The sequence below is a fragment of the Trichosurus vulpecula genome, chromosome 3, assembly GCF_011100635.1.
Source record: "Trichosurus vulpecula isolate mTriVul1 chromosome 3, mTriVul1.pri, whole genome shotgun sequence".
In the NCBI taxonomy this organism is placed as follows: Eukaryota; Metazoa; Chordata; class Mammalia; order Diprotodontia; family Phalangeridae; genus Trichosurus; species Trichosurus vulpecula.
In genome coordinates this window covers 85845136-85860490 of record NC_050575.1, presented here as the reverse complement: position 1 = coordinate 85860490, position 15355 = coordinate 85845136, and the positions used below count along the sequence as shown (strand labels likewise).

General features: G+C 43.5%; 1 protein-coding gene across 2 annotated transcripts in view; it reads left to right on the top strand.

Annotated features, from left to right (window-relative positions):
- Positions 1-15355, top strand: part of STK10 (serine/threonine kinase 10) — a 129700-nt gene that overhangs the window by 52502 nt on the left and 61843 nt on the right. The window contains exon 4 of one of the 2 annotated variants that reach the window (XM_036750493.1): positions 3813-3962. In XM_036750493.1, the coding sequence (XP_036606388.1) occupies positions 3813-3962 (150 nt within the window). Of the gene's footprint in view, positions 1-3812; positions 3963-14797; positions 14812-15355 lie in introns of those variants that run through there. The other variant, XM_036750494.1, reaches the window with a different exon arrangement.

The following is a 15355-nucleotide window of genomic DNA, read 5'->3' as shown; positions in this document are numbered from 1 at the left end:
AGGGGCCTCTTCACCAACGGTTAATTCAGATGGTTGTATGTTGCCTTCTTTTATATTGATTCCCTTTTAGGACTTTTAGATGTCCTGGGTTGTGCTCAGAGCCCAGACTGTGCGGTGTGGTGTAGTAGAAAGAGATTGGATTTGCATAAGGTAGTAGAGAGAGTCCTGGACTTAGAATCAGGAACACCTGAGTTCAAATCCTGCCTCAGACAAAGCTGTGTAATCCTGGGCAAATTACAACCTCTCTATGCCTCACTTTGTTCATAGAAATTGAGGAGGTTAAAGCTTGGTGCTTAAAAAGCAATATGAGAAGACACCTACCCCCACTTCTTTGTGGGGTTAAGATGTCCATATGTGTGGAAGATTGCATATGATGTATCATTTCAATGTGTTGGTCAATTTTGTTGAAATGTTTTTAGCTTCTTCCTTTTTAAAAAAATTCTTTGCTATAAAAGGTGACTCTGGGAGATGGACAGGTGGGAGTATAGGGAGAAATGCAGGCAATGTAAAAACAAAAGACGTCAATAAAAACCTAATTATAAAAATTGGGGATGGATATCATGCCGCTGACTCATATGGATCCTGCTGTCCACTAAAACCCCCAGATTTTTTTCCCAGGCAAACTGCTATATAGCCCTCCTACCCCCATCTTGTATTTGTAAAGTTGATTTTTTGAACCTGAGCGCAAGACTTTGCATTTCTCACCGTTGAATTTTATCTTATTAGATAAAATGGATCTTACTAGATTCTGTCTGTCACATACCACCTATGTGACCTTGGACAAGTAACTTTACCTCTCTGGGCCTCAATTTCCTGACCCATAAAATAAAGGTGTAGTGATAAGCCTAAAAAAGTGGGAGGGGGTGACATTGGACTTGATGGCCTCTGAGGTTCCTTGTAGCTCTAAATCTGGGATCTTATGACTTGGCTTCAAATCCTACTTCTGACAGTTAAACCCGTGTGACTCTGGGTAAGTCATTCAGCCTCTCTGGGCCTCAATTTCTTAGTCTGTAAAGCAAGCAGGTTGGACTAGATCTCTAGCCTGTGAGATTTCTCCCAGCCCTAAATCGATGACCTAGAGCAGGGCTGTCCAAAATGGTGCCCCCAATGCGATTTACTCGGCCTGCCTACAAGCATAGAAATTTACATAAATGCATTAGTAAATGAGGTGGAGCTACCACAGAGCTCTCACTAAAATGGCAAATCAAAATATATTGTCTATTGTTTCAATAAAAACCTAAGATTGGACAGCCCTGCTCTAGAGTAAGCAAAGGCTGAAAATTGGGTAGTTCTATCTTTAGAAATTTCCTCCCTTTGTGTGTTTGTTGTCTCCTATGAATCTGTCTCCTCCTGTATATATCTTACCTTTTGTTCTGTAATAATAGATTTGAGGCTGAAAGGGACCTTAGAGGTTATCAGGTCCAGATGAAGATGAAGAATCCCAAGCCCAAAAGGGTGGTTAAATGACTTGCCCAGGGTCATACAGCAAGTAATATTAGCTAATGATAATAATAGCATTTATATAGTACCTACTATAAGCCAGGCACTGTGCTAAGTGCTTCACAGATATGATCTTATCAGCCTTGGGAGGTAGGTACTGTTATCCCCATTTTACAGATTAGGAAAGTGTGTCCGATGGAAGTTAAGTGATTTGTTGAGGGGCACACAGCTAGTAAGTATCTCAGGCATGATTAAAACCCAGATTTTCATGGTTCCAAGTCCAGAGGTCTATCACTGCTGGATTTTATTTGGGCAGAAAGGGTCATGAAGACTATGACCCACCTGTTTCCCAGAAGGGAGGATAAACTAGTACAGTGGTTGGAGGGTATTTTGAAAAATGATAAAAGCTCTTTTCAGGTGCTAAGTGCTTTACTGCATGTTTAGCCTTTACTAGGGTGAGTTCCTGCTATAGCTTCACCTCTTCTCTTAAAAGGTAGGAAAATGATAGGTGGCTTATGCCCTCATTTTATAATCAGCAAAGTAACTAAGGAGGCTCAGTACTTGACCAGGATTATGGGATGAAGCATCGGAGAAACAGATTAAAGATGTGCCCTCCTGTCCCTGCTCCAACCCTTTCTGATTTCAGAGGTCTGAGCCTGGCTCTCTGCCTGGGGATGGGGGAAGACCAGGCTGTGAGGATGAAGCACTGGGCTAGAGCCAGGAAGGGACCCTGATGGGATTTGTAGTTGCAGGCTGAGAAGCCACACAGAGAGAGGGCCATATAAATGTAGAGCTGCGGCAGCTCCCTGTGCTGAAGGCAGCTAGGGATGTGGGAGCTGGCGAGTGTGCCAAGGTTGCTACCTGGGGAAGCATTGTTTCTCAAACTTGGATGGGGTATTTTGTGTGCACCTTAGGGGTTTGGCAGGAGGGAGAGAGTGCTGCTGATTTAGTGCAAGGAGTCAGGACTTAGAGGGGAGAAAGAGATTTTTAAAATGTTTTATATAGAAATTAGATAATAAGGCAACCTGTCCTGAAAAGGTCAGAGATAAGGGCAGGAAATTTATGGGTTAGGAGGTAGATGAGAGCTTGCCTGGTACAGTAGAGAGCACTGGATTTGAAGTGTGAGGACCTGGGCTTGAAAGTCGGATTTGCCAGGTTCCACCTGGGTGTCTTTGGACGAATCAGTGAATGTCTCTAGGCCTCTGTTTCCTCATCTGTAAAATGGGGGGAGGGGGTGGAACTCTAGTTCAACCTTGGGGGGACCTCTGAGGTCCCTTCTGACTCTGAATTAGCTCTCTTCAGCTGAGTTCTTTTTAGGTAGCAAAATGGTGATCTCAGTGATGACTGGACTAGCCACATGCTTCCATGATGTATCTGTCAATTTTTTTTTTTAAGAAAAATTGATGCCTTTTATTTTTGCACAACACTCATTTCCAGATATATCGCTCTCCCCTCCCTTATCAAGAGAGCCTTCATTTCTTTTCTTTTTTTTTTTTTTGGAGGTGGAGAATGCAAGGCAGTTGGAGTTTAGTGACTTGCTAGGAGGTGTCAAGTGTCTGAGGCTGGATTTGAACTCAGGTCCTCCTGACTCCAGGGGCACTGCTCTATTCACTGCACCACCTACTCGCCCCAAGAGAGCCTTCATTTGTAACAAAGACTAGACAGAAAGAAAAAACCCAACACAGTTTAGCAAGACCAAAGAACATATCAACCGTGTCTGAAAATATATGCAGTCTTCCGTTCCCATAGTCCCTCACTTCTACAAAGAGGGCAGAGAGCAGTGGTGGGATTCAGGTGGTTCGCACCTGTACCTAATTTTAGGTTTAGTTCTTCCAACCAGTTAGGTTGTTAGCAGGGGTGGGGCCTGCGCCTACCACATCAGTGGTGGGGCTTTGCCTCTGCTTGGTCATGGAGAACCAGTTGTTAATTCATTTGAATCCCACCACTGGGAGGGAGGTGTATTTTCTCATTTATTCTCTGATGCTAAGGTTGCTCATTGTAATTATATGGACTCTTGTTTCTTTTTTTAAAATTTCCATTTATCTTCTTGTAGCCATTGTGTATATGCCCTTGGGGTCCTTGCCAGAGCCAGAATGCAGGGGCTAGGTGGTACCCTAGACTGCCACTGAACCAGCAGATGTCTGGATCTTTGTGTATCCGGGCCGTTGGACCTTCCCTTTAGCCAGGTTAGACGCACATCCAGATACCTGAAGGCATTCTCTGTCTTTGTGAAGGGGTACCCTTCAGGTATCTGGATGTGTGTCTAACTTGGCTAGAGGGAAGGTTCAACGGCCCGGGGTACGCAAAGATCCAGACATCTGCTGGTTCGTTTAAGGCTGCCTAATCCTTTCTCTGCTGATTTGTGCCCACAGAGTTGGAGAGAGGGCTCACGGAGCCTCAGATCCAAGTAATCTGCCGTCAGATGCTGGAGGCCCTCGCCTACCTACATAGTAAGAAGATCATCCACCGTGACCTGAAGGCTGGCAATGTGCTGATGACCTTGGAAGGAGACATCAAACTCGGTAAGGGCTTCTACCCAATACAGTGCAGCAGTTTGGGTTAGGTGGGAGACACGAGTGAGACAGAACATGGAGGCAGCTTTGGGCTCGTCCAAATCAGCTTCAGGACATTTTACTGAGCTGCTTTCCTACCTTTGGAAGTAAACCTGAAGGCTCCAACCTACTCTTCCATTCTTATCAGTACGCCCTCCCACAAATGTCCTTCTCCAGCCAGGCTGGTTTCTTCATAGTCCCCCAAACACCTTACACGTTTTCCCCCTCATGCTTCTATTCATTCCATCTACCCCACCTTGGAATATCCTTCTCCAAAGCAGGTGCTAAAGTACCAGCTTCATGATTCAGTGGGGAGAGCACTGGTTCCCGAGTCAGAGGTTCTGGGTTCAAATCCCATCTGCTATGCTCATGAGTTGCGTGATCTTGCCCATGTCATCTAATCTCCTTTGGCTTCATTTTCATAATCTATAAAACTATCTTTTTATCCTTGTTAAGTCGTTCAGTCATTCTAACTCTTTGTGGGTTTTCTTAGCAAAGATACTGAAGTGGTTCACCATTTTCCTTTCCAAAACTATTTTTATAGAGTAATTAATGACTGGGTGGGGAGCAGGATGGGAAGGATTTGAGTCAAGGTTGGACTAGATGGCCCTTGAAATCCCTTCCAGCCCTAGAGCTGTGACCCCATGATCTGGGTGTGAGTCCTGCCCCATTGGTTACTAGCTTTGTGAGCTTAGGCAAGTGAGTAAACTCCTCCCAGTCTGAGTTTCTTCATCTGTAAAATCAATATAATGATTCCTGCCTTAACCACTCATAGGGTTGTTATGAAGTTCAAATGCTTAGAATTATTTGTAAGCTAAAAAAGCAAAGGTATTCTTATTAATATCAGCTCCCATCCTTCAGGGCCCCCATCACATCACACATCGTTTGTGAAATGTCTCTAATTGCTCTTGTCCACTTTGCTGTCTTCCTTCTCTGAAGATCCATAGTGGGCCATTCATTTGGCATTCAGTGGGAACATGATGCCTTATTACACCCATGCACATACACACATGTATATATACATATACATCCGTATGTGTACATATGTGTATATATATATAAAACAAGTAACAAGTATATATGTATTTTATATATATACAAATATATTTTACATATATATAAATATTAGTTTACATATATTTATACATACACACATACATATCCATCTATCTATTTTCTCTCTCCCCTACTATATAGACTTTAAGCTCTGGAGGATAGAGATTGTATTTTTAATTTCTGCTTCTTTGTATCCCCAGAGTGCTTAGTGCACAGCAGGCCCACAGTCAATATTTGTGGATTGCCTGAGACTGAGTTTGTCTGGATAATCACATGGGTTTAAGGAAAAATATCAGCAGCTAGAAATAGGCCTGACCTGACTGTTTGTTTGGCTTTTGAGCAGAAGATTTATTGATATTGGTCATTGACCTGCTTGTTGTACTTGAGGGTTTTATAGGGGCCAGAAATTGGCAGCCCCAACGAAGGACCAGCATGGCACCATGCTGGATTTGAGGTCAAAGGATATAGGCTTGAATTCTGTCTCTGTAGTTGTGTGACCCTGGGTATATCACCTCACTGAGTTTCCAGATGGTTGTGTTAATAATAATGATAATAATAATAGCCAGCATTTATATAGCGCCTACTATGTGCCAGTCACCAAGCTATGTGCTTTACAAATATTATCTCATTTGATTCTCACAGCAACCTTGAGAGGGTAGTTTATGATGATCCCCATTTTACAGATGAGGAAACTGAGGCAGACATAGGTTAATTGACATGCCCAGGGTCACATAGCTAATGTCCGGGTCTGGATTTGAACCCAGACCTTCCTCAGTCCAGGCCCAGCCCTGTCTCTGCAGCAACACCCTTTGTTTAGATCAGTAGATAGTAACTCATTAAGCACCATTCTTCCAAATACTAGAATACAAAACAAATATAATAATAAAACAGAGTAAAAACAAAATAAATATAATAATAAAAATAAAAAACAGAAATGACCCCTGCCCCCGAGGTGCTTATAGTTGGTTGGAAGAAACATCATGTACATAGCAATACAAAAGAACAAGTAATTTTTGGGGGGGGGTGGGGAGCAGGGAGGGGTCCTACTTGCAGCTCAGAGATAGTGCCCAAACTGAATTTAGAAGAAAGCCGGAGATTCTAAGAGCTGAATGCTGGGAGGGAGGGCATCACAGGCATGGAGGGGGGCAACCTAGGCCAAGGTCTTAATATATGTGGAGTGGGTTGTAGTATATGAGGAATGGTAAGTAGGTCAGTTTGGATGGAATGCCAAGTATGTGAAGGGGGAGTGATGGATGATAAACCCAGAAAAATGGGCTGGAACCCAATCGTGATGGGCTTTAAATGCCACTCAGAAGAATTTGTATTTTATCTTGTCGGAGTTAGCAGAGCATGTTGAGGAGAGGGATGTAGTCAGACCCTTGCTTTAGGCTTCACGTATTGGAAGTGATGTGGAGTTTGAACTGGGGAGGGGAGGGGCTCAAGGCAGGGGACCCATGAGGAGGTGATTGTCGTAGCCCAGGCAAGAAGTGAGAAGGCCCTGAACTAGGGGGGTGGTCATATGAGTAGAGAGGATGGAACAGATGGGAGAGATGGTGTGAAGCTTAATTCTCTTCTTGGTTTAGGTATATGATCTCATGATCCTCTAGCCAGGAAAATATGGAGCCATGCAGTGGTAGGAGCAGAAAAGAGGAAATGATGACTCCCCTGAACTTGGGGCATGAAGATCAGGGTGCGGTTTGGGATTGAAGTAGGATGAGGACTCTAGGTGTGATGGGAAGAAGCCGTATCCTGGGGCTGAACTGACAGGGAGGTCAAAGCACCATCTGAGTTTGTTAGCACTTCACTGGGACTGAAGAAGGCTATGCGGGAGCAGAACAGAGTAGGAATGGGCAGCTATGTGGGTCAGGGCAGAGCAGGGTTTAGAGAACAGTTCTGGGAAGTGGATCAATGAGGAACAATTATGCCATATCCCAGGGCGCAGGAACAACCCTCTGACAGTCTTAAGAAAGTAAAGATGGGTATATCTTTGGAAAAATACAACAAAACTCCATTATAATAGTTTGTTATTGCCTTCAATGTGCATTGCTTACTATGCCTGCTACGTACCAGGCACTAGGAACACACAGACAAAAATGAAAAAGCTCCTGCCTTCAAGGAGTTTACATTTTTAGTATTTTCGAGACTTTGATGAATCTATGTTTACATCAATGTGACTCTCCCCTCTGGAGCTTCATATCTCGACTCTTCCAGGCTTTCTTATCCCATGTCCCTCTTGTCCATCTCCTCCCAGAAGTCCTTCACAAAGGATCCACCCACCAAACCATGGCTTCATTTTGGATCTCTCGCCATTTTCTGGATGCCGGTGGGTCACATGGACTGCAAGTTGGTTATGTCTTGTTGTAACTTGCTGTAACTAGATGACCAGCCCCCCTCCTTTTCTGCTCACATACCTCTCTGTTATCCTTCATGCAATCTTTCCTGAGCAGTTCATTTTGAGAAAATGTAGCAACCTATTCATGCCCAGTATGCAGCTCCCTATTGTTCTTGGCCTGAACTGCAATTTAAATTCCTGGTAGCATGTGGATTCTTATATACTGTGGATTATATCCTCTGCCTATGTCTGTCAGAAACCAATTATGTTTTTTGGGGGAAAAAACCCTATGAATGTGGAAAGATAATTAAGTACAAGGCAGTATATGAGAAATGCCAAATGAGTAGGAGAGTGAATGCGAAGGATTCTGGGAGAAATCACATCTAGAGAAAGCAGGATTTGAGATGGACTTTGTAAGATGGAATAATGGTTTGGTGTACTAAAAGCAACACTATAAAATATTTAGCATGAGGCCCTTAATGTGGAGTGCCTCTTTTTTTAACTACCCTTTTACCCCACTGTTCTGAACACCAACGAAATTGTAGACAATGGATGAGTCAAGGTCTATAAAAAGTATATATGCCTCTAAGAGGCAACAACAAACAAAAACTAAGCACTTTGTAGGATACAAAAGAAATGTGCAATTGGTCTGCTTCCAGTGAGCCTGTAGTCTAGTCAGAGCATGTGTTTAGGAAATAGTACTCCCCAGTAGAAGCTCAGGGACAGTTTTTTTCCCTCTTATCTTTGTTCCCCAGTACCTAGTACAATAGCTCACACTTGGTGGGTCCTTAACAAATACTTTGCGGAATTGAATGGTAATTGGGTAGAGTTTTTTAGGGGCCAAAATGGGTGGTCTGTAGGAGCAGTTGAAGCCCAGAGACAAGAGACATCAGTGTGGCATTGGAGTGGAGATGGGACCTGAGATTTTGACTACATGTTGGTGGGTGCTGAGTTCAAGTCTTGCCTACAGATCTGTTTGAAGCTGTCTTTCCTCCTTTCCTTCTGGGGCCTCATCCTGTCCATTACATTGCTGGTTATGCAGAAATGAAGCAAAAACTGCCATGCTTAATAGGAACTTAGAGACTTAGACTTAAGGTAATATAAACCCCCCAGCTCTTTTTTTTTAATCTTAAAGAATATAAGAATATGTAAGAGGAATGAGATTAAATAGGTTTTTTAATTACTTGGTTGTATTCAGTTGAGAAAACCAGGAAACCAACTAAGGAGGAAGAAAAGTTCACAGAAAGTTGAGTGTGTGTATATTTACATAATCACCCTTGTGTTCCCTGAGACCTGGTATGGGGATACCCATGGGAGTAGGATTGTTGTTCTGTTTTGGAAAACCCTCTTCCCTGTTGACATCTGTAATCTGCAGCCTGGTCTTGGCAGTCAAGGGGACACAGGAGATTGAATGTCTGGCTCTTCCTGCCTTCCTGAGACAGCCTGTGGGGCCCCAGGGGGTTCCTGGTACATCCTTGTACAACTCGCACACTCGGCAAGAAATTGCTTCAGCAAAATTGTCCTCCCAAGCATTTCCCCACCCCCCTGCAGAGGACAGTAAGTGGGTCAGGTTATTGGGGAATAATTAATGTGACCTTGGCAGCAAGCATGTGCTAATGTGAGTACCCTTGCTGTAAAGGCCTTCTATGATTCTAAAGTATCTTTTGTGGAGAGGCAGTAATCAAGAATGAAATGTGCAGCTTCTTCCTTGTGCCCAATGCTGTCTCTGCCTGGGTGCTTCAGCTTCCCTTGTGATTCACTGAATGGTTGTGAAATGAAGAAAGAGCTGCTGCTCTTGGAGGAGGTGGTTTGGCTATCAAATATCCCCTGCTGCTGATTGAGAGGGAATGGCCCCTTCCTCTAGGGTCCACCTGGGGCTGGAGGGTACAGGGCTGTCGCTTTTTGGCTTGCAGAGATTGAAAGAACATGGCCACCTCTTCCAGTGTATTGCTGGGAGTGAAACGGAAAGGCCTCTCCGGCTAGAAGAGGACTTCACAAACGCTACTGTAAGATTAGATTTCCCCCGTCCTCCAAAACTTCCATTTCCTACATCTCCCAGGATTCTCTAGGGTCTTGACATGGCTATCACTTCTCACTATGTATCTGTCTTTGGGGTCACTTTTTGTTGTATCCAGCTGGTAGATATTTTGTTATTGTTCAGTCATGTCTGACTCTTCGTTACCCCATTTGGGGTTTTCTTGGTAAAGATACTACGGTGGTTTGCCATTTCCTTCAGCTCATTTGACAGATGAGGAAACTGAGGCAAACAGGGTTAAGTGACTGCCCAGGGTCACACAGCTACTAAGTGATTGAGGTCAAATTTAAATTCAGGAAAATGAGTCTTCCTGATTCCAGGCCCAGCGTTCTATCCACTGTGTCACCTAGCCTGGTAGACATTAGGAATATGTATATTTATTGATGAGTGAGCATTTATTAGGCTCCTTCTATGTTCCAGGCACTATATTAGGTACTGTAGCTATGAAGACAAAAAATGAAATAATCTCTGCCCTTGGGAAGCTTATTTTCTACTAAGACTCAGGGGTGGGGAACCTGGCACCTCAAGGCCACATCTGGCTGTTTAGGTCCTCAAGTGTGGCCCTTTGGCTGAATACAAACTTCACAGAAGAATAATAAAGAAAATAAATAGTAAAATAATAATAATAATTATTATTATATAAATATAATGTTTGATAATAATAATAAATAAAATAAATTATAAGACTTGGACTCTGTCAAAAGGCCACACCCAAAAAGGCCACATGTGGCCTTGAGGCCGTGGGTTCCCCACCCCTGTGATTAGGTTCTGCTAGATTCTTTGAATGGAGAAGTGAAATTAGTGAGGTTTCCCAAGGATAAAGACTAGGACTGATCTTACTTAACCTTTTCAGAAAACTAGGTTAAATGTACTTGAATGTACCCTCCTGGAGCTTAAGATTCCGTATTGCTGATTCCCGAGCTTTATGAAATGTCTGTTTGTTCAATCAGAGGTTGATAGGATGTAGAGCTGGAAGAGACCTTAGAAGTCAAGTCATCTAATTTCCTCATTTTACTTATGAGGAAACTAAAGACCAGAGATGTTAAGTGAGTAACCAGAGGTCATGTGAGTCATAAGTAGCAGAGGGAGGATTTCTTACCCAAGTTTTCTGACTCCATTATCTAGTACTCTTTTCATGATACCTTCCTACCTTCTTTTTCTTCTTTCTCTCTTCCTTCCCTCCCTCCCTTCCTCATTTATTCAACAAACCTTTATTAAGCATTCACTTTGTGTTGTAGGCAAAGGTTAAATGAGACCTAGCTCTTTCCCCCATGAAGCTTATTTTTGTTGTCGGTTAGTTGTTTCCAACTCTTCATGACCCCATCTGGGGTTTTCTTGGCAGAGATACTGGAGTGGTTTGCCATTTCCTTTTCCAGCTCAATTTACAGATGAGGAAACTGAGGCAAACAGGGTGAAGTGACTTGCCATGGGTCATACAGCTACTAAGTGTCTGAGGCCAGATTTGAACTCAGGAAGATGAGTCTTCCTGACTCCAGGCCCAGAGCTCTATCCAGGCACCATCTAGCTGTCCTCTTAGAAGCTCATAGACTATTAGTGTAATACTGAAACACGGAAGTAGAAAAAAAAAAGGAAAAAAAAGACTAGAATCATGGTCAGAGTTGGTATAGGACAGGGTGGGGAACCTACGGCCTCAAGGCCACATGTGGCCCTCTAGGTCCTCAAGTGCAGACCTTTGACTGGATCCAAATTTCACAGAACAAATTCCTGATTTGTATAGCAAATGGGGGAGATGGTGAAGAGATAGGACAGAAAAAATGGATTAGGAAAGATGATGGGGAAAAAAGACATAAGAGTCGACATATACAGACAAAGAGCCTTTGGGGGGTAGTTATGTTCCTTTAGTTGCCTTAATCATGGAAGACTTAGAGGTTAATTAAAGCGGTCACCAAGGACACCAGATATTAGCTTCATACTTAATGAGCCCAAAGAAGGTGAGCTAAGGTAGCTGTCATAATTGGACAGAAGGATGTCTCCTGGGTCTTGCTTGGTTATGTGTGAGAGCATTCCCCAGTTCTAGGCAGGAGTAGGGCAGCCCTACTCACAGCCAGCTGCTCATGCTTAACTCACACATTGGTGTAGTTGACCCCATAGGGAAGAAGGGATTGGAAGGGTCAGGGCTGGAGACAGTGCCATTGGGGTGATGCAGCTATAGCCCAGCTGTCTCTAGGACATGTACAGCTGACTTATTTGGGTGCCTGAGGCTAGGATAACAGAAGAGTGATTCATTTTTACAAAAGCAGACAGGCAATATTAGGTGTTGGGTCAAATATATTTTTGTGATTTCTTACTAATAGGAGACCTCACGCTATAGTATGACTAAAAGAGGTATTTTTAAGTCAGGGAAATGTTGTCTAGGTACTATATGCAGATTTCAACATTTCACAAAGGGAGGGAATTGGGGCAGCTAGGTGGCGCAGTAGATGGTGGCCCCAGAGTCAGGAGGACCTGAGTTCAAATTTGGCCTCAGATCCTTACTAGCTATGTGACCCTGGGCAAGTCAGTTAACCCCAACTGCCTCTTTAAAAACAAACAAAAAACAAAGGAAGGAAGAGTGATGCTGTGGAAAGCATTATGGATTCCGAGTCTGGGGACTTGGATTCCGTCCCCAGCTCTGTTGCTTATTTACCTGTGTGGCCTTAAGCAAGTTACTCCCTCTCTCTAGGAATGAGGGGTGGGCCCAGAGGGCCTCAAAGATCTCTCTGAGCTCTAAATCTATGATCCTGTGGCATCTAAGGGTCCTTCCAGCTCTGTCTCCCATGCTGTCCTTGTGTTCAAGATGCAGAAATGGGGATTTGATGATGCCACAGTCAGGTGGATTTAGAACCGGTTTCATGGCTGGACCCAAAGACCAGTCATTAACGACTTGATGTCAGCCAGCAGAGATGGTTGATGTCTCTAGTAGCGTCCCAGGGGTCAGTCTTTTCCCCTGTGCTATCCCTGTACTATTAAACATTTAATGAATGACTTGGCTGAAGGTATGAATGATATACTTATTAAATTTGCAGATGATTCAAAGCCAGGGCGGATAGCTAACATGTTGGGTAACTGAATCAGGATATAAAAAAGATCTAAATAGGCCAGATCAATGAACTGAATCTAATAAGAAAAAATTTAACAGAGATAAATTTGAAGTCATTGACTTGGATTTAAAAAAAAAACAAACCTGCTCACATATATTGTAGTGGATGCATGGTTAAACAATAGTTCCAATAGGAAAAGATCAGTGGATCTTAGTGGGTCTTTGCTCGATGTCAGTCGTCAGTGCGGCCAAAAGAAATTAATGTCATCCCAAGAAGCATCAGGAAGCATAATATCCAAAACATGGGAGATGATAGCTCTGCTGTCCCTTCGCCTGTAATGGCAACGTTTGAAGTACTTTGTTCTACTCTGGGCGCCACATTTTATAAAGGACATCGCCCAATTAGGCTTTACCCACAGAAGGATGGCCAGGGTATTTAGAGGACTGGAGACCATGACATGCTGGAACCAACTCATACCAGCTTGTGAGCTGTGTGACCCTGGGCAAGTCACTTTACTCAGCTTGTGAACCGGTTGCTCTATTTCCAGTGAGAGCATTTAAATCTTAGAAATTGCAACTACTAAAAATCATGGCTTGATCGATCATTGTTGGTTATCTAGACTGTAGAAAATGATGGAGAAAACGTGAATAATGCAGATTAAACTTAAAAGTGTGTTGTGTGTACATTTCCCCCCCAGAGAGCCGATTGTTAAACATTCACCAGGACACCACTACAAGATTAGTTGAAGGAACTGAGAATGTTTAGGATGAATAAGAAAAGACCTAAAAGAGACATAATAGCTTCAAACATTTGAAAGAGGATCAAGTGAGAGCATGGATTAGACACATTTTAACCCAAGGGAAGCAGAGCAAGTCTGTGGCCAAGGCAGAAAGCTGCAGAGAAGCACATTAATTCTACATAAGGAAAAATGTCCTAACTATTCTTGTTGTTTGGTCGTGTCTAGCTCTTTGTGCCTCTGTGTGAGGTTTTCTTGGCAAAGATACTGGAGGAGGTTGCCATTTCCTTCTTCATTGGATTAAGGCAAATAGAAGTTAAGTGACTTGCCCAGGGTCACACAGCTAGTAAGTATCTGAGGCCGGATTTGAACTCAGATCTTCCTGCCTCCAGGCCCAGCGCTCTATCCACTGAGCCACCTCATTGCCTCATTCCCAACTATTAGAGCTTTCAAAAAATGTAGTGGACTGCCTTGGGAGACAGCATATGCCCCTGCACTGGAGGTATTCCGGTGGCCAGTTGTTGGTGAATCCTAGACAGGCAAGGGATGGGCCAGGTGGCCACTGAGATCTTAGATTCTGTAATTAAAAATGTAATTCTACAAATCAAAACATATCGCTCTACTATTTTAAAATGGAGGACATAAGGGGACATATGGATGGCTGGAAAGGAGGAAAATAAAGTGAGATATGAGGGAGACAGATGTGAAGGGCATTCAACTAGCGGCCTCAAGGCCACACGTGACCTTCTAGGTCCTTGGGTGTAGCCTTTTGATTGAGTCCAAGTTTTACAGAACAAATCCTTTTATTAAGGGGATTTATTCTGTGAAGTTTGGATTTGGTCACAGGGCCGGGCTTGAGGACCTAGAGGGCCATATGTGGCCTCAAGACTGCAGGTTTCTCACCCCTGAACTATGGTATGACTGCTTTCCCTCTATCCACCTATGCTATGAAAAACACGATGCAGTGGGAATAGGACCGAACTGACATTCTGAAGACCTAGGTTCTAGTCCCAGCTCTGCCATAACCTTGGACACGGTACAACTCTTTTGGCCTCAGTTTCCTTATGTGTAAAATGAGGAGGTAGACTTGTGCCTCTAAAGCCGTGATCGTATGATCCACCTCTGTTCTTAGGTCTAATAAAGAATGGAGTGATACATTCATCATAATTCTGCCCTCCTAGGATTCTATGAATATTTTAAAAAATTATGTGAATTTTCACCTTATAGCTAACTTGTGTGGAGCCCAGTCATCCCATATTTTGAGTGACAGATAGCATTTTAGTGTTATGAAAACTATGCCTTCCTGAATCCTATGGGAAGTGTAAAGCAGCTAAGACCTAGGCGGCCAGAGGGCCTAGAGTGAGCTGCTTGAAAGCACGCCTTGCATCCCAGCTCCATGGTTTACTCTCACTCTGCCTCACACCCTGGGCAGTCGATGCCATTTGGTCCCCAGGGAGAAGCTCTGCCCTTGCTTCACAGCCACCAGTTATCCCAGTGGGTGTGAAGGGAAGAAGCAGTAACCACCCAGCTGCCAGGGAGCAGAGGGCTCCTGGGAGGGGCCACACTCTGGGGAGACTTGGATAAGCACACTGGTGTTGTGAAAGATGGTGTGCGTGCAGGTGCGTATCTCTGTGTGTGTGTGTGTGTGAATGTGTGTGTACATGTGTGAGTGGGTGTGCATGTCTGTGTGCGTGTATGTGTGTGTACGCATGCATTTGCACATGCATGTGTACATGCTTTGTTTTTCTTACATATAAGACAGGGAAATCCAACTCAGGTTTCCCCATAGCTGCTCTGTAGATAATATCGACCAGAGAATCTTGCAGTGCTTCTGAGAATTGTGCTATTCTCAATAAACTTCCTGGGGTATCCTGATCAAACATTATTTCAAAGGAAAATTGATAATAATAATGGCAACAACTGACCTTTTCATAGTACTCTAAGTTTACACGATGCTTTACATATATTTTCTCATTTGATCATCAAAACTACCCTGTGAGGTAGGTACTCCAGGTATCAATCCAGCTTTACAGAGAAAGAAACTAAGGCAGACAGAGGTAAAGTGACTTGCCCAAGGTCACTCAGCTAATAAGAGTCAGAGGCAGGATTTGAACCCAGGTCTTCCTGACTCTAAGTCTAGCAACCTTAACACTGTGCCAGGAG